The sequence below is a fragment of the Lonchura striata genome, chromosome 3 (genome assembly GCF_050655825.1).
Source record: "Lonchura striata isolate lonStrDom1 chromosome 3, ASM5065582v1, whole genome shotgun sequence".
NCBI classification, from domain to species: Eukaryota; Metazoa; Chordata; class Aves; order Passeriformes; family Estrildidae; genus Lonchura; species Lonchura striata.
The window spans coordinates 28,673,782-28,696,549 of NC_140705.1; the positions used below are offsets into that span (position 1 = coordinate 28,673,782).

General features: G+C 34.9%; 1 protein-coding gene across 21 annotated transcripts in view; it reads left to right on the forward strand.

Annotated features, from left to right (window-relative positions):
• Window positions 1-22,768, forward strand: part of ADGRB3 (adhesion G protein-coupled receptor B3) — a 461,440-nt gene that overhangs the window by 400,627 nt on the left and 38,045 nt on the right. For 19 of the 21 annotated variants that reach the window (XR_014954217.1, XR_014954216.1, XR_014954218.1 and 16 more), the window contains 8 exons: window positions 2,799-2,949; window positions 3,517-3,586; window positions 8,361-8,427; window positions 10,547-10,632; window positions 14,100-14,198; window positions 14,517-14,688; window positions 21,155-21,250; window positions 22,610-22,649. Coding sequence is in view for 17 of the 21 variants with exons in the window: in XM_021530139.4 (XP_021385814.1) it covers window positions 2,799-2,949; window positions 3,517-3,586; window positions 8,361-8,427; window positions 10,547-10,632; window positions 14,100-14,198; window positions 14,517-14,688; window positions 21,155-21,250; window positions 22,610-22,649 (781 nt within the window). In the remaining 4 variants the exon portion in view is untranslated. The remainder of the gene's footprint in view (window positions 1-2,798; window positions 2,950-3,516; window positions 3,587-8,360; window positions 8,428-10,546; window positions 10,633-14,099; window positions 14,199-14,516; window positions 14,689-21,154; window positions 21,251-22,609; window positions 22,650-22,768) is intronic. The other 2 variants (XM_021530140.4, XM_085576375.1) reach the window with 1 other exon arrangement.

The following is a 22,768-nucleotide window of genomic DNA, read 5'->3' on the forward strand; positions in this document are numbered from 1 at the left end:
AGCTTTCTGTGAGTGATGGCCACAAGGCTTGAGTGATGCTGCTGCATGTGCAGGAAGGTGAGGGGAGGTGGTGGTCCCTGGCCAAGGAAGAAGAGGAGAGGAAGGAGCAATTGGCCGTAGTCCATAACTTGGTGAGAAAGAAAAAATGCTAATGTATACTTTCTAAAATCAGATATATTCAATGGCTTATTTTATAACAACCTCTGGTGAAAATGGATTTTCTTTCTATTTGGAACTTGACTTCCCAGATACATTGCTTTCCCAGACAGAATAGCATTAGTTCCTTATTTATTTATCAAAGGGGAAGAATAAGGAAGTACATAAAAGCCTGATTTCCAGTGGGGTATTGGACAACTGAGCCCATGGCTATGCCTGGGAGGGGGCAGTTTTCTTTGCCAGGACTGCTTCTCTTGCAGGGAAGGAAGCTGAGTTCACTGTGAGCACTGCCTGCACATGGACCTGTCAGCACAATCCCACAGTGGTTGTTTGGTGACGTTTGCAGGCTGATTTGCATATTTCTGATGGCATGTGATGCAAATGCGCAGTTTTATCAGTGGTACAGACTTGCCATAGTTGTTCATTAAAGACCCGTCTGCTGCTCCGAAGAGTTAGATATAATCAGCAGTCATACACTCCAGCTAGAGTGCAGATCGCTTCTCATAAAATTTGCTTCAGTCTTTTCATTTTCTGCTCAACATTATCATTAACATTTTCATCACTGTTCTTTCTTCCACAGTAGCCATGTGCACATTTGTCTCAGATAATCATCATCTTATCTTTTTTTTCAATATAGAGGATAAATTATGAATTAAATCCTACAGTGGGCACTCAAGTCAACCATAAGACTTAGCAGTGTTTTCACCAAAAAGATCAGGATTGTTTATATTTACATTATTTATAAAGGAAATATTATATTCACTTTTTTTTTCAGGGTCTGTTTTTACCTATGCAGTTCCTCCATAAAAGATTCTGTACTGTTCCTCAAAAGTCATTTTATTGTCAAATTCTTGCTCTGACAGAACTATCTAGCTTTTGCAAGAACATTGATAGGAAAACAAATTAAAATTGAATAGTAGGAATTATAACATATGAACCAGCTAGTTAAAGAAAGGGCATTTATGAATTTTCTACTGTATTTATTGTGTGTTTCACTGCAGAACTTTCATTTTAAATAAGTCGGGTTTGGGTTATTTATTTCATATACAGGAAACTATTAGTCATACTTGAACTGGATGGATTTTATGAATCCATATACCTTAGGGACATCTAGACATAAGAAATAATGGCAAGGCTAGGATGGAATACCTACTGCCTTTTCATGATCTATTGGGGGTTTTTTTCAAGTTTACATCACTTGTTTTTTATTTTGGTTTTTTTTTTTTTTTAATTAACAAGGGTTCTCTTGTATATAATTATACAGAACCCCTTTCCTCTAGATATAAATAAACAAATTGACTCAGGGTTTGAAGATGAGGTGTTTGTCACATTTGTAAATTCAAAGCAAGAAAGCATTACATTTTGACTCTTCAAGTGCATAAATTTTTGAAAGTTCAGAGGTTGATGTCAGCTAATGCTAATGTCAGCTGGTATCAGCTATTTATTTAAGATAAATGTAGGAGTTAACCAGCACAACTGATATCAGATAAGAATCTGGAAAAATTAACACCACAGAAAACTCAACCTAAAATTCCAAAACTTGAATCAGCAACATATACAAGCACCTATATATAAGTAGGAATGTGCATATTCTCACCCTTAATAATTTGCTCAGCTGGTATTTTAGTAAAAACTCTTGACTAGCCTTAACACTAGGCTAAGCATAAGGTAGCTATTAGATGTGTATGATGCAAAAAGAAATAATCATAAAGTAATGTCTACATCTTTCATTTTTATATGAATTTACCTCATTGATGTTGGCAATGTGAACTGTTCTTCCTTTTAATCTTAACATGATTTTGACACTTTAAATTGTGCTAAGGATAAATTGTGCTAATGATATTCTCAGCATTACTGGTGTGCTCTTGGTTCTGGGGTACTATGCAGACTGCATTTTATAGCCTGCTACTGGCATTTTAAGCAACAGAGTGGAGCACAGATCATTTATGCCAAGAAGCTCATTTATGCAAGCTACAATGTCAAGTTTAATTAAGGGCTACAGTGACAAAAGAAAGCCAACTGCATGTGCTCAAAATACTTTTCAGATGACAAATGAGTGATACCCATAAAAACAATATCCAGGGCAATTGTTAAGGTTATGATACTTAAACCTGCCTAAAAATATCTAAAGCAGTATATTCCAAGAGGTTAACATTCTATAAAATTTAAATTTAAAAAATTAAAAAAATCAACTTTTACATTTTATCATCAGTGTCTTTCTTCATGGAGGGAAATAAAATGTAACTGGTAATTAGGAGCATTTATATCCCCACATTTTCTCTGTTCAGCTCTATGTGATTTTATAATCAGTAATTTTGTAACTGGCTTACCAGAATGGCTTTATTATGGTCCCTGGTCAAAGTAAATGTGTAGAGAAAAATCTGCTTGTATGATTTATGTTTTTGTTCCTGCTCAGAACACTCAGTGTTTAGGAAAACAAGTCAAAACCTCTTCTGCCTAATCCTCATCAAAATTTCTCTCCTTTTCTCTTGCTCTTTGTGGCCACCACATCATAAAGGGAGAAAAGGGGAGTTGATGCTAAGGATAAAGGTCAAGTTGATAGAATATGACAACTCTTTGAATTGAAAACAAAAATGAGTGTCCCTAAGTATTCAGCATGAGCTTCTCTTTGCTCCCTGCAGGGCATCTGCACCACAACCACCGCATTTTTACACTTCTTCTTCTTAGCTTCATTCTGTTGGGTTTTGACAGAAGCGTGGCAGTCATATATGGCTGTTACTGGAAAAATTAGGACACGACTCATAAGGAAGCGTTTCCTGTGCCTTGGATGGGGTAAGTCAGTAAAATTAACTTCCTAAGAGTCATTGAATGAAGCATTTAATGCAGTGGCAATGTCAAGAATATAATCATTTACTTTGGTAAAATTGAAAGATAATAGACAGCATGTTACTAAAAGGAATACTATGTTAGAAGCCTTTCCACTGTATCTCAAGCTCAAGGTATGCTGGTGTATATTGTAGCATTCTTTTCTAAATATGTTTTAACAAAATTTTAGAAGATTTTCAGCAAGGTAGTGTAATACCAAGAAATCAAAACAAAATACGAAAGAAACATTCTCTGAATATTCATGAAACCCCTTTCTACTTAAGACCTGTCAAATGTACCAGTAATTTAGCTGCATCAAAGCAGTACACCGTGGGCAGAAAAAGTGTCCTCCTCTCTGCCAGTGCTTCAGAAAAACAAATCCTACAACAGCAATGTGCTTCATTAAATAATTCATTCCATGTAAAATTGCCCATTTTGCATTAGCTTGTCCTGTTATTTTATTCCAGGCAGAACAGCAATATTTTACTCAGCATCTGCTGATTATCATTGTTTTCTTGTTGTTTTTTTTTCCAGGACTGCCAGCATTAGTGGTTGCAATATCAATAGGCTTTACCAAGACAAAAGGATATGGAACAGCTCACTAGTAAGTCAATCTGAAATGATAAACTATGTTTTTAGTTACCAAGATTATCATACCCATCAGGAACTGCATAGCACACTCTAAAGGCTCTACAGGTATCCACTCACACCTGGAATTGCCCTGAGAGTCACTGAGTGAACAAAGAGAAAACAGCATGTCAGTCTTGGACTGAGGTCAGCAAAGCACCAGGAATCCCAGATTTCATTTGAGATTTTGAAATAGTAAACTCTTAAGAAGCACTGAGCATTAGGTCCACATAAACACCTAACACTTATATAGATTTACAAAAGAGAATGTTAAATGTCCTGGGTAGCCTCTGCCAAACTTTAAACATGTCCAAAATGGTACTGGCAAGAGTCTCTTTGGCACCCAGGTTTCTGCACACCAGGCAGGTATCTCTACTTTAAAGCCCCTCAGCAGCTTGGAGCCAAAGCCCTTCAAACATCGCAAAACAATTCTCCCATCCACCCCCTCTCTCCTGGACATCCTGATCCAGCCCATTTCCTGGACTGTGCTGTATTTGAGATAGAAAGGAGGAAAATTTGTGTGCTTTATTTACATTAAACTAATTCAGTACCTGTTTAGCCACCTGGCTAGTTCCAGTGTGTATTTAGCACCCTGGAAAATTAACTCCTCAAAGAGGCTTCCCTTTGATCTTCTGATGAAGAAGCAGCTGAGCCTTCCTCCTGCCCGTGGAACACTCCAACCACCATTATGTATGCAAGAGTGTGTTTCCCTTGGTCAGCCTGTTTGGAGCTCTCCTCACGTTGCCTAAGAAATTGAGTGTGCATCTGGACAGAAAGAGGAAATATGACTCTGTAGACTGGTAATGAGGGCATTCATCAGTGATGTGGATGAGTTAGGTCAAGTCCTCACTTCAATGAATATTTAATTATTCTCCTTAGCATCATCACTGAGTGAGATCAGGATTTCCCCTCCCTTCCCTGTATGTCTCACCATCTTGGCACTCCAGCTCTGGTTGGGTAAGAACACAAAACCAAAATTTCCTCCTGAATTCTGGCTCCAGTCACTAAGGTCTGTAGTTATAAACTCTGACAATGTGCACCTTGAGTTTTTTAATGAGGAATGTCTAATGTAACTAAAATGCTTAATTGCACTTAGAGCTGGCAAGTGCAGCAGTGGTCTTAGCCCCCTTTTCAGTGTTATATTGAGAACCTACCCCTTTGAATTATTTTTTAGCTATGTACTCATCTTGCTGCCTTTTTTTATTATTTAGTCTTTGAACCACAACTGGAAAACCATTTAGGCTGTGAGAATTACAGATCACTAAATAAGGATGTCCAGACCCCCACTGGGGCTGTAGCTCTGTCCCTTGCAGGATTAATCCCATTAAATTTGTTCTACTGAAATCATTCATGTGTGAGTGCTTGCTTTAGTTAACATTTCTTCCTGCTTTCTTCCTGGACTGAATGCATTTTTAAAAGAGGATATTCTGAAATATTCAGACAAAGCAACAAATCATTCATTAAGAATAACCTGGAAAGTAAAAATAGCAGATCTCTGTACACGTAACAGCTCTTCTACCAGGATCCAAATCCAGCTGACATGGTACTATGGGAGAAAAGACCAAATGAAGGCATACAAGGGACAAAGAGAACCATAATTCAGCTTTCTCATCTTATTTGCAAAAATATTTTCCTGGCATTTGACACCAGAATTACATAAGGAAAACAGTGAAGACAAGGAATGGAGATTCCTCCTCCATCACCAGCTGATGTGCTGTCCCACTCCAGAAGGCAGCAAAGAATTGTGTCTCATGACAGCTGTTGGGCAGTGTAAAAGCAGAGCTCCTGTCCTGCTCCTCCTACCATAACTAAAGCACTTGTGTAAGTTTTTTAATTGCTTACACTATATTTTGCCTAATTGGTTGCAGTCAATTACACACGTGCTGCTATCAGAAACACACCTTGTGGCAAACTATTCATGATCTTGGAAGATGCTCATTTTGAAAATGAAGCTTTTAAATGAAGAATATTAAAAGTTAAAATTAGGGAATTTATTCCCATTCCATAGTCCCACTCATGAAGATATTTATGGAAAAGGAGAAGGTCCAAGAATCTTTAGAGTACCTCTCACTTCTATATGTTATATATGATGAGTGTTTGAATTGTCCGCACTGGAGCCATTTCCTCAGTCTCTGATTTCTGTCTTTTTTTCCTGAGTCCTAATTATTAGACAGTTATATTTCTGTATTTTTAAAACTACATAAGAGAAATATTTCACCCAGACAGTTGTAGTGATAGAGATACAGGGATAGAGATAGAGGCTGAAGGGATTTCCTAAAATAATTTAAAAACCTACAGAGACAAGTTTTTAGAATTTCAGGTTATCTGGAAAAGATGAGTGTGTCTGAAAGCTTAATAGCTTTTCCAGCCATTTCTCTAATAAATATTGTTGCTGTCTCTTTTCAGACAATCAGAGCTGTGATAGCATCACTACTAAACCTTACAGTTAATAAACCTGCATGAAATGCTCATGTTAACATACAATGTGGATGAATTCCAGGAATTTATTACATCAGCAAAAATTAAAATTATTTCATAGTCAGACTCTTGCCATGCTCTCTTAAGAGAAGAAATCAATCTCCTGGAGAGTATCAAACATCTCACAAAATGTACAGGACACAGGAGCAAGTGTACAGATGCTTCATCACTCAGCAAAACTTTATGATCATGTGACATGGTCACATAAAGCCACCAATGGCTGCTCTTAACACTAATCAATTTATATAGCCTTCTGCTACATGCACATCAGGGAGAAGGAAGAGAACATGAGAACAAAATAAAAACAGCTATAAAACACAGAGAAAAAAACCTAGCAGAGCAAAGAGGAGAAAGAAAAAATAGTACAAAATCAACAAGCATTGCCTCATGGTGTAGGAAGGCACCTGAAAATCTATCTGCACTTAGTCTCCAACAGAAGAAGATGGAGGAAAATTTAATTTCAGTCATGAGCTAGGAAATGCTGAGTATATTGCAATAATGAGATCACACACTGGTGAAAATCCAGACTGTTGAAAGTTCAGCTTGTGTAAAAACAAGATTAAGTGTAAAAAGGACAACCTCTACATTTATTTCCAGCTCTGCCTTTAAACGGAAATAACTTCTGAACAGCCATTTTACTTGATAACATGGAAAAGGGAGGAAAAAATTCTTCCTTTGTCTCAAAGTGTTTTATGGTAGAAACTCTTTTTTATTTTTTATTTAGGAAAAACTGTTCTTGCCCTTTTTTCAGCACAGGTATCTGAAGTTATGTTCAAACTGCAATACATCAACTATTTTTATGAACTGCTGTTTCTGTCTCCCATGAACATGAACATTTTAATTGCAAGTCTTAATTACTCAAAGTGGTTATGTTCATTAAGTTTAAAAGTTCACACTGGTAAGGAAGTGCACTGTGAATGCATTTCCCCCTCTCAGAAGTCTGTGTTCCCAGACTGGCAATAATAACTAAGCTTTTGAAAAAATAGTAAGAAAAACTGCATAAAATTTTGAAAGCATTTTTCTTTGACATTGCAAAAATAAATTGAACATTAGTGTTGTAGGTGGTTTTTGAAGTAGGATGTAAAATAGCTTGGCATGTCCTACCTTTTTAACTGTGAAGCAGATAGGAACTATTTGCATCCATTTATCATTCCAGAATTTAGCACACTGGTGCTGTTGCATTCATGTGACAATTTTCACATGGCTTCATTGCAATGGAAAATGCTTTTGTTCCTTGCACTGAGAATACCAGCCCTAACAGACCATTAATATTATGAGGTGCTTGTATTTATTCTACTTGGTTTTGGAAAGTACAAAAGCATTACTGGAAAATAAAGAAGATATGCGTGATTCTGATGTGAATGTTTCTGGATATGAAATCCAAGTAAATTATTTGAATGTATACACTGGAATTTTCTTATATGTAGGTGTGATCATGCATTCAAATAAACATGCTGTTCTTTGAATGTGTAATCACTGGGAAAATAGCCCAGCTGCATTTACTTCAGTGTTTGAAGCTACTGTTCTTTTGCAGATATGAAAAGCTTTATATCATAGTATATCAGATATTTAGAATTTGACTCTGTAGGTGCTCTGTGTTTGGAAATCTGATGGTTTTCAGTGAAAGCCCTGATGCAGAATGACAAACTCTTTGAGATTAGAAGGTTTCGATAAAATACAGTTTTCAGATGCTTTAAAATATACATTTAATATGTTTGCAAAATATTAGAGGGAATAGAGAACAGATCATATATCACATATTATTTTTCTCTAATGAAGATATTGTCTTTAAGGTATAGTTCTAATAGCAATTATTAAATGACAGGATATGTAGAAACCTGGTTTTCTTCTGAAGTTATGTATTATGGGTACTTGATCATTTCATCCCTTTAAGTATAGAACTATCAGATATGGTAAGTTAGAAATGGTAAGCTATTTGGCAGGACCTGTCCAGTTAACTCATTACACATGATTAGAGGAGATTTAATAAATATTTGCAAACTTACTTTCTATTGTGCTCTTTATACACTTTGGCCATTTCAGTTTATGTATAACTCACATTAAAGATTTTAAAACGTTAACCACTGGTATTGGAAACATCTTTCACTTCTATCTTTCACTATCTCTACTTCTTCATATCAACAAAGCAATTATTTTTTGTATGAATCTCATACATCAGAAAAAATATGCTATATATAATTATTAAGTCTCTCTTGACCATGTGTTATACTTATTTTTAATTTGTGTTAGCTCTTCTCTAATGTTCTTTCCAGCTGCTGGCTATCTCTGGAAGGAGGGCTACTTTATGCTTTCGTTGGACCTGCAGCTGCTGTTGTCTTGGTAAACATTAATATAATTCCCACTATTTTTGTATGAAATTATAAAAAGTGCTATGTCCACTATAAAAGCCTAGATATACAGCAACATTGCATTTTTCTGTAAATACTGAGATCATTTATGTTTAACATACCTTCAGTATTTTGAATTCACGATTCATTTGATTATATCACTTCTTTATACCAATTATCTCTCCATGTTTACACAGTAAGCTGTGAAAGAATAATGTACTGATTAGTGGCACAGAAAACGAAAACTTGTTACAGGCATCACTGAGTTATTATCAGCAGCATCTGCAATTGCCACTGCCTTGTGAAACTCAGTGACAGTCTTGATAGAGTGCTGCTTGGCAGTGGATTGCTGTGCCAGCAAAAGCAACAGAAGGAGTGGAACCTGCCAGCAAGTTCTCCATGGCTACTGTTTTTGAAGGCAAAGAAAAAATTCTCATAGCTGGGAAATGTTACTCATTTGTATATTGATCTTCCACATCTCTGGACATGCATTTAGGTGTAGGATTTATTTCTGCCTAATTGTAGCTATCTGCAATGTAGATTTCTGCATCTAAGTCAGTTATCCCAGCCATATTTCATTGTCAGTGAAGAAAAATACATACTTTTAGAGATTAAACCATCAGAAGTATTTCAGCTGTCTACTTCAGGGTAAGATGAATTACACTCTACCTGTGCCATCAACTATCACACATCTGCTCTGCAGCCTGTATGGATTTTTTACAACAATTTATTTAGCATTTTTCCCTTACAGATTTTGAATCTAATTCCTCTTCCCACTCCAGAAATTTTATACTGTGATAACTCTATCAGAGCTGGCTATTTCTGGTTTTCTCTTTTAAAAGAGAATCAGTCTTATTAGTCATCACAGATAAAGCTATTCATCTACGTGAATTTTCCTGAAAAGGATGTTTACTACTCCCATAGAGTTTGTCTCATCATTGCCTGGAGTCAAGCCAGAATCCTTTTGTACAACTCACAGTCCCTGTCATGGTAGAGGAGCCAAGGATGTTTACAAAAAGCCAGTTATAATTTTCACATGGAAGTAACTGTATGTTCTCTGTTTAATTGGCAAGTCTTTGTTCGGAGATGTTGGAAGTTCATAGTCGCAGTTTGCCCTACCATTAGCTGGTAGCTGTGGAAAGGAGCTGTTCCATGCAGCCACTTAAGCCTAAGTGTTCGAAGCCAAAGAATTATATAACACCAGCTGAAAAATGTTAATGCTGAAAATAAAGTTGAAAAAGAATTGTCAGGGCAGACTAGCAACAATTAGGTATTTTGGCACATGTTTTGAAAAACCAGTTTGAAAGGAAGAAAGGATTTTCCTTCTTTAATAAATAAAAAAGGAACATTAATTTAATAGATTCAAAAATTGGTATTACCTATTTGTAGGGCCATGCAGAGACAGGTTAATAGAGTTCAGTTCAATAATACAAATGGATAATAAAAGCCATTAAGTTGTCCATTAAATGCCATTAATATGTCCATTAAGTGCCAAAGTCCAACAGCTAAAACATCTGAATATTTTTAGGTTAGCTCTTCAACCCATGTATGTGATCATAGCACCATTTACTTTAGTGGAGCTAAGCAGACATCCCAGGAATTATCTGGTCCACAAAACCAGTAAAGTGCAGCCAAACAAGGCTCAAAACTGACATTTTGTTGAATGACATAGACAGTGCTTTAGGTGCAGGAAGATATGGAAAACCACAGACAGGTTCTGCATAAGTGGGAACACCCACATGGGCCATAAATGTTTAAAAAGGAACATGCTCTGACTAGCTCTTTCCTGTGCAGAGAAATCAAATTGCAGTAGTTTTCCTACATAATATTAAAGTTATATTACTCGAGCTTCTGGCCATCAGACATGTACACATATACAGCTTGATACCAGGCATAATTCAAGGTCCCAAAACGAACCTGTTGCAGTGTGTGTATTTGTCACCTTTTTGTCACAGCCTTTTCATGTGTTCAGGGACATTGCTACACAACTTTTGAAGAAATGATCAGAAATGTAAGAGAAGGCATTTTGCTGGCCTGTAATACAATACAATCAGGATGCAATATTTTATTTTAGGCACTGAAAGGTCAACTGTTTGTTTTCTGTTTGACAGGTCAACATGGTGATTGGCATTTTGGTATTTAATAAACTTGTTTCCAGAGATGGAATCCTAGATAAAAAACTCAAACACAGAGCGGGGTAAGCAACAACTGGGTTATTTGAAAGCATATTAAAATCTTATCACCAGTTTTCAATTACAGATATTCAACAAAAATTCTTTTGATTATGCTGTGAACTTTTATATCAGTGTAATAGTGTTTCTAACAGATTCCATTAATCTCAAAAGCTGCTGTTGCATTATCCTGAGGGAATGCAACTAAACAAACTAAATATAATAAAACACAAGTACAACAGTATTAAGTTAACAAGAATGAGGATTTACAAATCTGAGCAGAGGTTTCACAAGGTGATTACATGTGTAAAGCTGTTGCAGTTAGGATAACAGTTTTGTGAATTGTGTGTACTGAAGGAACTGACTATTTTTGTCTAGCTGTCAAATTTAATTAATATAGCAAGAAATGTAATTCATTTGTGTTAATAGTTTTAAAATGTATTTTGCAGTAATATACCCCTTACATACATAAATGTTATTCTGCCTTTTTAACTACATTAAGAATTTGCCTTTGTTCTTACAACCACATAACATCTACATAGGTATATTTTCTAAATTAGTGTCAAAGTAAAAAAAATTCCCCTGGTTTAGGAGTTGAAAAAGAAAAAACAAAAAAAGGTAAATGTGTCTTATTGATTATTTACTTGTATTTACACAAAAATTCTGTTTATTATCAAGAGAATAAAAGATTATGACAGTGGTGGTATCAGAAACTGTTCTACAGTGGGTGACTATGAAGTACTGCAGCAGCACACCTAGATTCATTGCATATTGGAGAAAAATATTTCACAACTGCATCATCACCTTCCTAATGCTTATGAAAGTGCATTTAAACTTTGACTAATGATTTTTTTACAGTTGTATTTTCTAGTATTATATTTTAGGCCAGGTTGTAGTTTAACTTCACCAATATCTGCATTTCTAACAATGATAAATGATAATATTTTCATTCTTCTGTGCATTACTGCTATGGGCAAATTTATTGCAGATTCACTTTTAATTATTTTAAAATTACACTATTACATGTAACTAACGGTAGCATTCCTAATAAGTTTGATGAGTACACTTATAATAAATACTTTAGCTGGTGTGATTTCCATTTCATATTAATGCAATCAAGTGTTTCTGGTTTTCAGTGATTCCACCATCGTTTTGACAAACATGTACCAAACCCTGTAATTTTATTTCTTCTGTTTTCATCTGTTTTCATTAGAAAGTATTAATTTCATAACCTTATTTTTGTCTATATTGCTCCATCAACATTCTGAACTCTGTAATAACACTAGTGAAATCTAGAATATTATAAAACTACCCAAATTATTTCAAAAGTAGTAATGACTTAGTAATCACCAAGTCAAATTCACATATGCTCTAATTTCAGTGATATAATGAGATGGAACAACCACAGGTTTGGTTTTGTAAATTTTGTGGGGATATTCAACTTAGATTTAACTGCTTTACTTTTTTTTTCCCCAGCTACTCAGTTGTAGGCTATAGAAATCTATTTTCTTATACTTTATTTTCTTGATGAAACAAATAACTTGCTTTCTAACTGTGTGACTTAGTAAAGAAATATTTTATTGTAAAATAATCTATATTTAAAATAAATAGATAGAGAATCACAGATTATTCTGTTAGAAATAACTGCTGTTTTGGGAAAGGATGTAAATACCCTAATGAGAAACAATCTTCTGTGATATTATGAGATGGTGGCTTAGCAGTAGCATTCCTTGATACTACTTGGCAGATGACATCTCTTGAGTCATTCTTTGGGGCATAGAAATTGGTTCATCATTTGATCTCCTCTAGAAAGGTGATTGTTACTCATACCTCGAGTATCTTCTGCCAGCCATGCTCCAGAAGGGAACTTCATTCTTCCTGGCAAACATTGAACTTATATTTGTCAAAAGTTCATTCAAAAAGTTCAGTCCTAGTATTTAAAACAAGTGAATGGGTCAAAATATACTAATTCCATATGCTTTTTATCACCTTAATAAGCTATGGAGAATCAACAAGTGGGAGAAAATATGATAATGGATCTCAATCACAACCTCAATCCTTTTCCTGGTAAAAGAGGAAGCATACAGAAATGCCCAGGCTGAAAACTTACATTTGGTTTATACACACATTAAGTTCTATTATTATTTGCAAGGTCCAGAGCAATTTTGTAGTGGTAAAGAGAATAATGCAGTCTAATAATGCTGAAGCACTGCAAGGAAAAGACAGAAAGTACTTTCACAAGCTTAATTTATACTTACCCAAGGCATTTCTCTAGTTTGTTCTTTTATCTATAATTGCTACCAACCAATGTGGATTCATGGAGTTATTTTCTCACCCCAAAATCATCTTATAAAAGGTCTTGGTTCTCACCATTTTCTTACAGAAGAAGTTGTCTTTATATGGGGAATATACTTTGCACTTTTGAATGGAAATTTTGATTTGGTTTTTCAAAGTGGAAAACACTGTCATTCAATGTTTTTTTGGACAGTATGTTGAAAGTCTTGTGAGTGCTGGGATGGCAATAGCAAAGAGTTCAGTTGGATGAAACATCTGGGAAAAAACCCAAAATGTTACTTATCTTCACCATGTTGACCACTTTTCAGCTGGGAATGATTAAAACATCCTTCCTGTCAGCTATGTCACATCTTATTCAGCTATGGTTTCTCCAATTTCTGATAGCAGAAAGAGAAGGAATAGGAAAAATATTTATTTAGTTGATTCAAGAAGCTGAATGCATGCTGTATGGAAAACTTAAATTTCAGGTTTTGTCCTTTAACTCTTCTGACAGGTGCAGAGGTATAATTGCCTATACAAAATGCTTTGGGCTTAATGCTTGTGTACTGTGTTTTATTAAAAGGCAAAACAGGTCACCCTTTTTTTATTACCAACTGATACTTATTTCATCAGATTCCATACATTTCAAGCCCTGTATTCAGACCTTCATATGACATAAATAAAACCATTCCAGATAGTAGTGGGCCATGCAGGTCACTAGTAAAAATCTGTACAGTATGGACATACTAATTTGAGGCTTGAATAAGTTTTGCAGGTTTCTTTCCCTGTTAATGTTCTGTAATGGTCCATACTTCACACTTCTCTTTTAAGTGACTTGTGCTCTTTCTCAAGCATGTTTGTATGCAAGAGTCTTTCATCAGGTCTGAATAGAGGGATTTCTCTTTGTGTGTCTATCCTAGCACGTGCTTATGTTCACTTCAGTGTACTGAGCAGTTTTTGATCACATTTGGGGCCTTTTTTAGATTAAGTGGAAGAAATAGATTTTGCATGAAATTAAGCCCCATAGCATTAACATGTAAAGTTAACAATAATGAAAAGTACAAAATACAGTTTTGCAATAATTTAGAGCATTCATCTTGAATAAGTCTACTTACTTTTTCTGCATGACGTCATATTTAAAAGCTAAATTTCAGAAGCAACGTTTTCTGGTGACAATTCAATATTTTGTTCTTTTTGTGGGTGTTCTGTTTGTTTGCAGTCAGATGAGTGAGCCTCATAGCGGTTTGACGCTCAAATGTGCCAAGTGTGGAGTAGTTTCAACAACAGCTTTGTCAGCCACCACCGCCAGTAATGCCATGTTAGTCCTGATCATTTACATCTTCTTGTTACAAATCTTATACAGTGCATGTGAGACAATAGTTTGATGATGACAACTGTGTTTGCTAACACTGTATAAAGTGCTAAGCACATTTAAATACTTTTTTTAAAAATTGCAAATGTGTTTATTAACTGAATAGAGGATATTCTTTAGAACATAAAGTACAACTGTTATATTCTTGTCTATGATTTTCAAGTTAAATTGATAAAGTCACATCCTTAAATATGTTTTATTTAATAGTGAGCTTTTAATATTTTTTTTTTTTTCAATATGCTGCTTTTCTCTTTTTTTCAATAGGGCATCCCTTTGGAGCTCCTGTGTGGTGTTGCCACTTCTAGCACTGACTTGGATGTCTGCAGTTCTGGCCATGACAGACAAAAGATCAATATTATTTCAGATACTTTTTGCAGTATTTGATTCATTACAAGGCTTTGTTATTGTCATGGTCCATTGTATTCTCCGAAGGGAGGTGAGAAATGGCTTCCCAGTTTTCCAAAGGGCTGTGCTCCTGTTAATCTCTCAACTGCTTTTTAATGTTATATACAGCTTGCTCTGCAGAAATATATTTCATGGAAAGAGAAAAATAATTTATGGTGAGATGTATAGGAACAAGTGAAATAGAAAAAGAGAAAAAGGGGAAGAGAGTGGGAAGATAAATTAATTACAAGTGCAAAATATCAGTATAATACTTTGCCAACTTAATTGGAGGTGTCTTTTAATCAATCCCAAGTAAAGTTGATTTCTAAGTGTTAGTCTTTCCCAATGCGTACAGGAAAAGATTAACCTGAATGCCCTTCTGAAGAGCTATAGATTTTTATACTCTCTAAAACAGGATCACACATTTTTTCAGCTTATACTGTCCCTGAAAGAGGGCACAACAAAATGATGTTATGTTGGTGAAGATCTACCATTTCAGATCTACAAACTCAGGTACATACTAAAGTTATGGAGACAGCAAGGATGAAGACAGATGAGTGCTGTGAGAACTGCAAGGACTAGCAATACCCTGGCCTGCCCTTCACAGCTCAGTGCCACCTGCCACAGGATTCATCACTGAAATCTGATGGCAAAGCTCCTACACAAGTGCTCTTTAATCTGGCTCTGGTGACAGCTTCTCTAACCTGCCTAACCTGCTAACTAACCCCACATTTTATTGAGATGGGTTTGAGAGCAGTAGTGTAAAGCTTTGTTAGCAGGTCTGTGGTTATGGGGTCCTCCATCAAAAATGAGCAGGTGGAGCTGGACAGGAGAGTAGTTCCTGGTCCATGGGCATACCTATGTGCTAGTCATTTTTCAGCTTCAAAATATTTACCACACCAGTAAACCAGATTATAATGTCCAGCATATTTCCCAGATGGACAAGAGTTATTTGAAAACCTCAGGACTAAAAAAATAACCAAGGAAGATGTTTCAATAAAGGTTTCAATATCAATGCTGAGTGAGGAATCTCACACAGTGGTTTCCATTTTCACCACTGATACCCTTTAAACACTGAAATTCAGTATATTAATGAAAAATAATTATGAGTGACATAATTTATTCAATTTTTTCAGCATTGTATCACTTTGCATGAGATTTATATCACTATCCTTCACAGTATGCATATGTGATTATCTTATCAAATAATGAAGTATTAAATTTTTAAAGAAAAAAATCAGTATCTTGCAGAAATTAGCACCTTACAATGTGCTAATTCTTTCTCACTTTAATCACTCTGTTAGGAGCAATGAAATTTAGTATTCATTTGTTTATTAGCTCTCATATTGGAAGGGGCTTACCTAATTTAATACCTCTTTTTTATTTATTCCTTTGTTCAAGATAAAAATATGTGCAGAATAAGATATAGTACTCAAGAAAAATCTATTTTATGTAGAATAAAATAGATTTTTATGCAATCACCTTATTTTCTTCAGCAATTTATTTCCTGATATGATTTACACCTGGGAAAAGAGGGTAGTCTCATCTGTAAATCTGAAAGCACTCATTTCATATATTCTTTTAGTATAATAGTAAGACACTGCAGCTATTTTCAGTACAAAAGGATAGTGTTTTCTTACTGGTTTTCCTCTCTGTGAAATGTTGGTATCCATTGGGATTTATTAATTAGCCCTAGAAACGGGCCTACCACCTTCCTGTTACTGTCTAGGGAATAATTTTTATTTTAAAATAAAATTTGGCTCAAGGTTGAGTGTGAAACATTCAAACCTAAAGCAGTATGAACAACATTATCTTTCACAGAGTCATAGATTATTGTCAGTAGGAAGAGACCCATAAGGATCATTGAGTACAACTCCCTGCTCCTCAAAAAACTGCCTAAAACTAAACCATATGACTAAGAGTTGTCCAGATACTCCTCAAACTCTGACCATGGCTTGGAGCCATGACCAAGTATGTTCCAGTGACTGACCAGCCTCAGGGCAAAGAACCTTTTTCTAATGTCCAATCTGAATTCCCCTATTCATTTCTTGTTCTGATGTTGTATTTCCATTTCCTTCTGTCATAGTTCCTTTTTCTTGTGTCTTTTGTAAGGATCCAGAAAGGCTGAAACATATACCTCATTATCAGTCATTGATTTTGTCAAAAAAATACCAAAATCTATGAGAAATTCTTAATACAACTCAGCATTGCACAGTATAAAAGAAAATTTAAAAAAAATAATAAAGCAGCAGTTAAACTTGTATCAGTGCAGTAATGCAGAAGCTGATTTGGAAAAAAAATGTATTTTGACTGTTGATGAAAGATTAAAATCAACAGACATCTTCCAATAATGCCCTAAGCCTTGAATTAAAAATGGATTTCCTATTCTAATGGCAGCTCTTTGCTGCAAATGCTTCATTCCCAGGGAATGCTTCAATAATGCTGAACGTCTCATAGAAACATTCTTGTCTGACCATACTCACAGGTAGGACTGTGGTGATTGAGGTAGAATTAGTCTTTTCTATATGTAAAGTCAATTTTCAAATTCGTAGCATACCTTGACTGGAACCACTTTTAGCTCACTCTTTCTAATGTAAGCAATATACAAAAATATTGGATTACATGTTTCTAGAGGAATCTTTTCTTTAGGTCTATGTGTAGGAAATCAGCTAGTTATAGTTTATTTTGTTCACTGCTTGTTTAGCAAATCACACACACACACACACACACACACACACACACACACATATATATAAAATAGCTGCAAAGAATCATTGTTCTGTTTAACAACTAACAGAAGTTGCTCCAGCAAGTCAGTCTCAGGAGTTACACATTGCAGTTCTAACATGGAAATTCTAGAAGAAAGGCATTTTATAAGGCAGATAAAAAATCTATTTACATGGTGTTTTTGAATAAATGAGAAAACTTCCTAGTGAGGCCCAGAAAGCACCAAGGTTTGATAAGGTTCTGACTTATCAAAATGGAGGAGGCATTTCTGCTTCAGCCATGATAACTTAGGCAGAAGTAAATGTACAGAGACAACTTATACACTAATCAGTAGATTATCTCCAGCCAAAATGATGAAAGTGGTGTTGGTGGAAGACAAAGATGCCTAGGTATATTACTGATTGAACTCTATTTGACAGAATACATTTAATCTTCTTTAGTCCTCCAGATTTAAATTGCAAACTGGTCAAATCATTGAGGAATTAATTAAGGCAATATTTTTCATATGGGAATTTTTTTTCATAGAAATTTCTTCAAAAAGCACTAAGAAGTAAAAGTTTATGCACTTGAATCAATTTTAATTTCAAACTTATTTGGTTCAGTTTGCAGCAGAAAAGTCATAGTTTTCTACTACACAGAAAGAGATGTAAGTCCAGAAAGTTATGTTTCAGTCTGACTGGAGTCTGGCTTTCCAGCTCCAGGCACCCTCAGGTGAGTACAGGCCAGGAGAGTGGTCCTCATGTAGAGTGGGCAATTCCATCTTTGCACTGCACACGGTGCCTCCCAGCTGAAAGAATAGTCTGGTACTTTTGGTTGTCTGCAAAAGCATTTAGCTCCACCAGTGACTGTCAAAGAAATCCTGCCAGATTATTTGTCACTCTTGATGACAGCTAGAAAGCTATCTCAGTTATAGCCTATAAGAGTGATCTAATATTTATAGCCAGCACAGGCAAAACAATAATTCTGACTGTAAGGGGGAAAAAAATTTGGGGAGGAATATAACTCCACAAAGAGGACAGCTCTGTTTTACTATGCCTTTATTGTCATTACATCACAAAGAGACAGACTCCTACAATTATATATAAAGGTCCCTTTTTTTCTTTTAGTTGTATTGAGATAAATGATGGAAATATTTGTTACTTTCTCTAACACACTTTTGTGACAGGGGCTTCATTAGGAAGCCAGGGATTTTGCACCAAATAAGATATGCTACTGGAAGAGGACTAAGTGATGTGCAATCTATTTCTGTCCACCAGCAATTCAGTATCTTTTGGAAAGACATTAAATCTTTCTATACTTCTATGTCCTAACTTCTAAAAAGAATATGATACTTTTAAGCATAAGACCTATCATAGACTATTTGGAAATTTTGGAAGAAAAATGCAAAGTAGCTAGATATTATTGCTTCATTTTGCCTTCTTAGCCCAGAGACCCTAAATATGTTCTTTTTTGTTCCTCACCTTGCTGTTTAAATACCTAATTGGACTTTGGAAGATGGTGATGAATATGTCACAGAATGATACAGGGGGCCAGCGTTGAAGCTTATCTATCTCAGCAAAATAGTTTGCCTGATCTGCTTGAACACAAGGCACTTTAAAGCTGATTTGAATCACATTTAGTAAATTATGTTACTGGTGATGGGAGAAACCCACATGTAGTTTTTTTCTTTAGCTGTGCTCTACAGAGTAGAGAGCATTTGGATTAAATTCATCGTTGGCGTCTAGAGCCCACATTTCAGAATTGCAGGAGAAAAATGAAAAGTACATGAGTAGGGCAAGGGTAAGTTATAAAAGCTTGGAGCTGGTTACTGTTGCTAAGGAAACTACTTCCCTAGTATCCGCACGTTCATCACATCTGTCTCTCCCTCTGTGCCCAGCTCTTTTACAAAGGGAAAGAAAATCTTGTAACTTTATGTTAAAAGGCAGGGGGAAAAACCAATATTATGCTTCAAAGTAAAATGTAAAGACAGCACAGTCTTTACATACTCAAACAACAATTTTGAACAAGCGGTTTAGAAGAGTAAGGTGGTATTTAGAAAGTTCAACCATTTTGATTCTGACTTGGGTGAGGACATCTAGAAATTGCAACATATGTCAGTACCCTGGATAATGCTACATTTTTCGTTCTGTTAACATGTTCAGATCATATGCTGCTTGCACTTCAGAAGCATTGTAAGAAACATGCACATTTAAGAGAATCCTAAAATCAAGATTCATTGTTTTAATGTAGAAGGTACTGAAAGTATGACATGAGATTCCAGAGATCTCTAGAGCTATTAGAACTGGGGAACCTCCATGACTAGAGTCCCAAAAATTAGGAGGCCCACTGTACAGTACAGTGAGATAAGCAGTATGTTCTGAAGTAACAATGATTTGGGGTCAAGCATCATGTGCCTGGAGATGAGATTCAGCACAGCTGAAGGAGGCATTTTTTATTATATTTTTTGTCAAATCACTGTGCCAGTACTTATCCAAGAGTATAAAATTCTGAAGTGTGACCTAACTTCAGCATTGATAAAGTGAGAGAAGACTTGGATTAAATTTGCAGCAACTGGGAGATGCCAAATTAAATTAACATCAAAAACATGGAAAACCAAAGCAAGTGTAGTGACCTAAAATCACAGTCTGATTTTCAATACAGCACACTTTCAATTGCAATGTGTGGTAAGTCTTGGTGTTTTGAAATCAATCCAAACCTTCCCACCTTGCTTGATTTTTCTTTATATTTTTGGCTCCCTCCACCTGCAACAGCCACTTATCAAGACTGCAATGCACTCCTATTCATTTAAGGGTTGAGCCCTTTAAAAAAATGTTTTTTATTTAGAATTTTTGTAAATTTCATTTTTGCTTTTGTGATAGCTTCTAAACAACTCACTTTAGAATATGATACATTTAAAGGGGACAGCTTCTCACCAGCAATAATTGATGAATTATCCTCTTCTGCTGTTCACAAAATGTCCATGAGTAGAAGACAATTTTATCCCTTTTAATTATTCTGAATAAGATATCAAGTAGTTTTTTACAGATAATAAATGGAATGTAGTTTTTTATAGGCATTTCATTCATAGTACTTTCATATTTGAACAAGAAATTGGATCACCCAACCAATTTCCTGTTTCCCAAGTCACATCTTGCTTTTGTACTTTCAAGAAATCTGTATGCAAAAAGTCTACTTTTCTTCATGTGCTCACATTGAAGATATTTCTCTCATCTGGAAAATTTTACTCCTAGAAGAGATGCATTAGATCCCCTGTACATGGAGCTAAAGATTATTATTAGAATCAGTAATATCTTTCAAATAGACTTATTCTTTAAAGTGCAATTATGAGGTTACAATAATTGTTAAGAACTGATTTCAATAACTGGCTGATAACAATAATTGTAAAGAACTGTCTTTCAAGAATCATACATTTATCAAGATACACTTTATCTTGCAATGGTTAGCAGTATATCTATTAATCTTGTTATCAGATGACTACCAAAGTGAGTAAGACGAAGCCAAGTACTATCACCAAGACAAGTGTGGATTAAATACCATATAATCACTGTCCAGTAGTTAATTCTGGCCATACATAAAACCAATTCTGTGATCTCAATGTGATAGACTGACAAATTTATAGCAGCCACAAGTATAACAAATGTATGAAATGACAGAAATAGGCATTTATGTTTATTGCCTCTGATTTATGAAGTGGGCTAAAGAAAAGTCATGCATCATGTTCCATATGATTTAATTTAATCTCTACTAGGAGTCTATGATGTTACACAAGAATCAGTATATTTTTTTCACAGGTTCAAGATGCATTCAGATGTCGGCTAAGAAATTGCCAGGATCCAATTAATGCAGATTCTTCAAGTTCTTTTCCTAATGGACATGCTCAAATCATGGTTAGCTTTTGTTTTTTTTTTTTTTCTTTGACTATGAATTTAGTGTTTCTAACAGAAAGAAAAACTTACTGTATTGTATGTGGCAAGATTGCATAGCTGAAATGTTAACATCTAGGCAAAAGACTGTTTAGGTTATCATCTCTTTGCTTAAGTATCTTAGCTAGTTTTAATTTATTGGTGTGATTATTTAGTGGAGCACAATGAGTTAGTATCTTCTACCAGTGTTCTTTAGGACAAAAGAATCTTACATAAGAGAATAAAAAATAATTTAATAATTTAATATTGCGACTTTTTCTAGTATTGCTGTGAAGAGTACTGATGTATTTCCCTTCATGAGGTCTTGAAAAATGTTCTCAAACAAGATAAGGAGAAAGTGCTAGACATTCTACAGGGGGAATCTATTTAGTGTGTTAAATTAAGAGATAGTGAATTTTGCTAATATTATTAGATAATGTATTAACACAACGTAGTGGTCTCTTCACTTTGAACAGTTTGTCATTGACTATAATGAGGTCAGAATGAGGCCCTAAAGACATGCAAGGCTCAGCAAGAATGCAAGGTACAGCAAGCAGATGCCCTTCAAAATGAGGACTCAAAAAATAATTTATTATTTGGACTTCCCAAGCAAGAAAGAGATCAGTTTTACTGAACTTTTAGCATGGAATAAATTCTTGTGAAAATAAAAATAAAAAGTAAATAAATTCTCTAACAGAATAAATTGTTTTGTTGAACTAGGAGAAATGTGCTTTGATTTCCAACTGTTAAAATTATTTCTTGTTCTAACAATAAATTTTTGCATAATGAAATAAATAATAGTTGTTTTCAGGGAGTACAAAAATTTTATATTACTACATTAATAGAAAGAAATTACATAATTTTTCATAACATAAGCACTTCATTTACACAAATTAATGAAGTTTCAAACAGGATGGACTATTTGAATTACACTTATTCACAGTAATTTGTATTGCAGGCTATTTTTAATACATTTTTTCATAACATTATCTTTAAAATCTTCCTTAAAGAAGATCTTTTGGGAAGATATAGAAGTTATTCTTCCATATACCTTAAAAAGTATACACTGTATCATTTTATTAAAATTATATTCTCTGCTTCCACCTATTTTATTTTTTCTGGTCAGGCAGCATACTTTGAAAACCACCCAGTTATACTTTAGGAAACTTTGTAAAGCTCTGCTGTTGTAAAACAATACACTTCACCTTCTCAGCAACAAGAAACCACTTTTACAGGCTATGACCCTGTAAGTAGGACATTTTGGAAGTGCCAGTTGGCAAAAAGGTATTGTGGTTTATTTTTGAATTATTAATGGCTGTTCTGTTTCACTGTTTTTTGTTACAGACTGATTTTGAGAAGGATGTAGACATTGCTTGTCGGTCAGGTAAGAACATTGAGAGAGTATTTAGCCAACAAAATAGTCTTGTACAAGTTCCTTGTGAAGTGAAAACCAGAAAAATATTGGGGTTTAGCTGTTTATAGGAAATATTTATTAATTTAAAC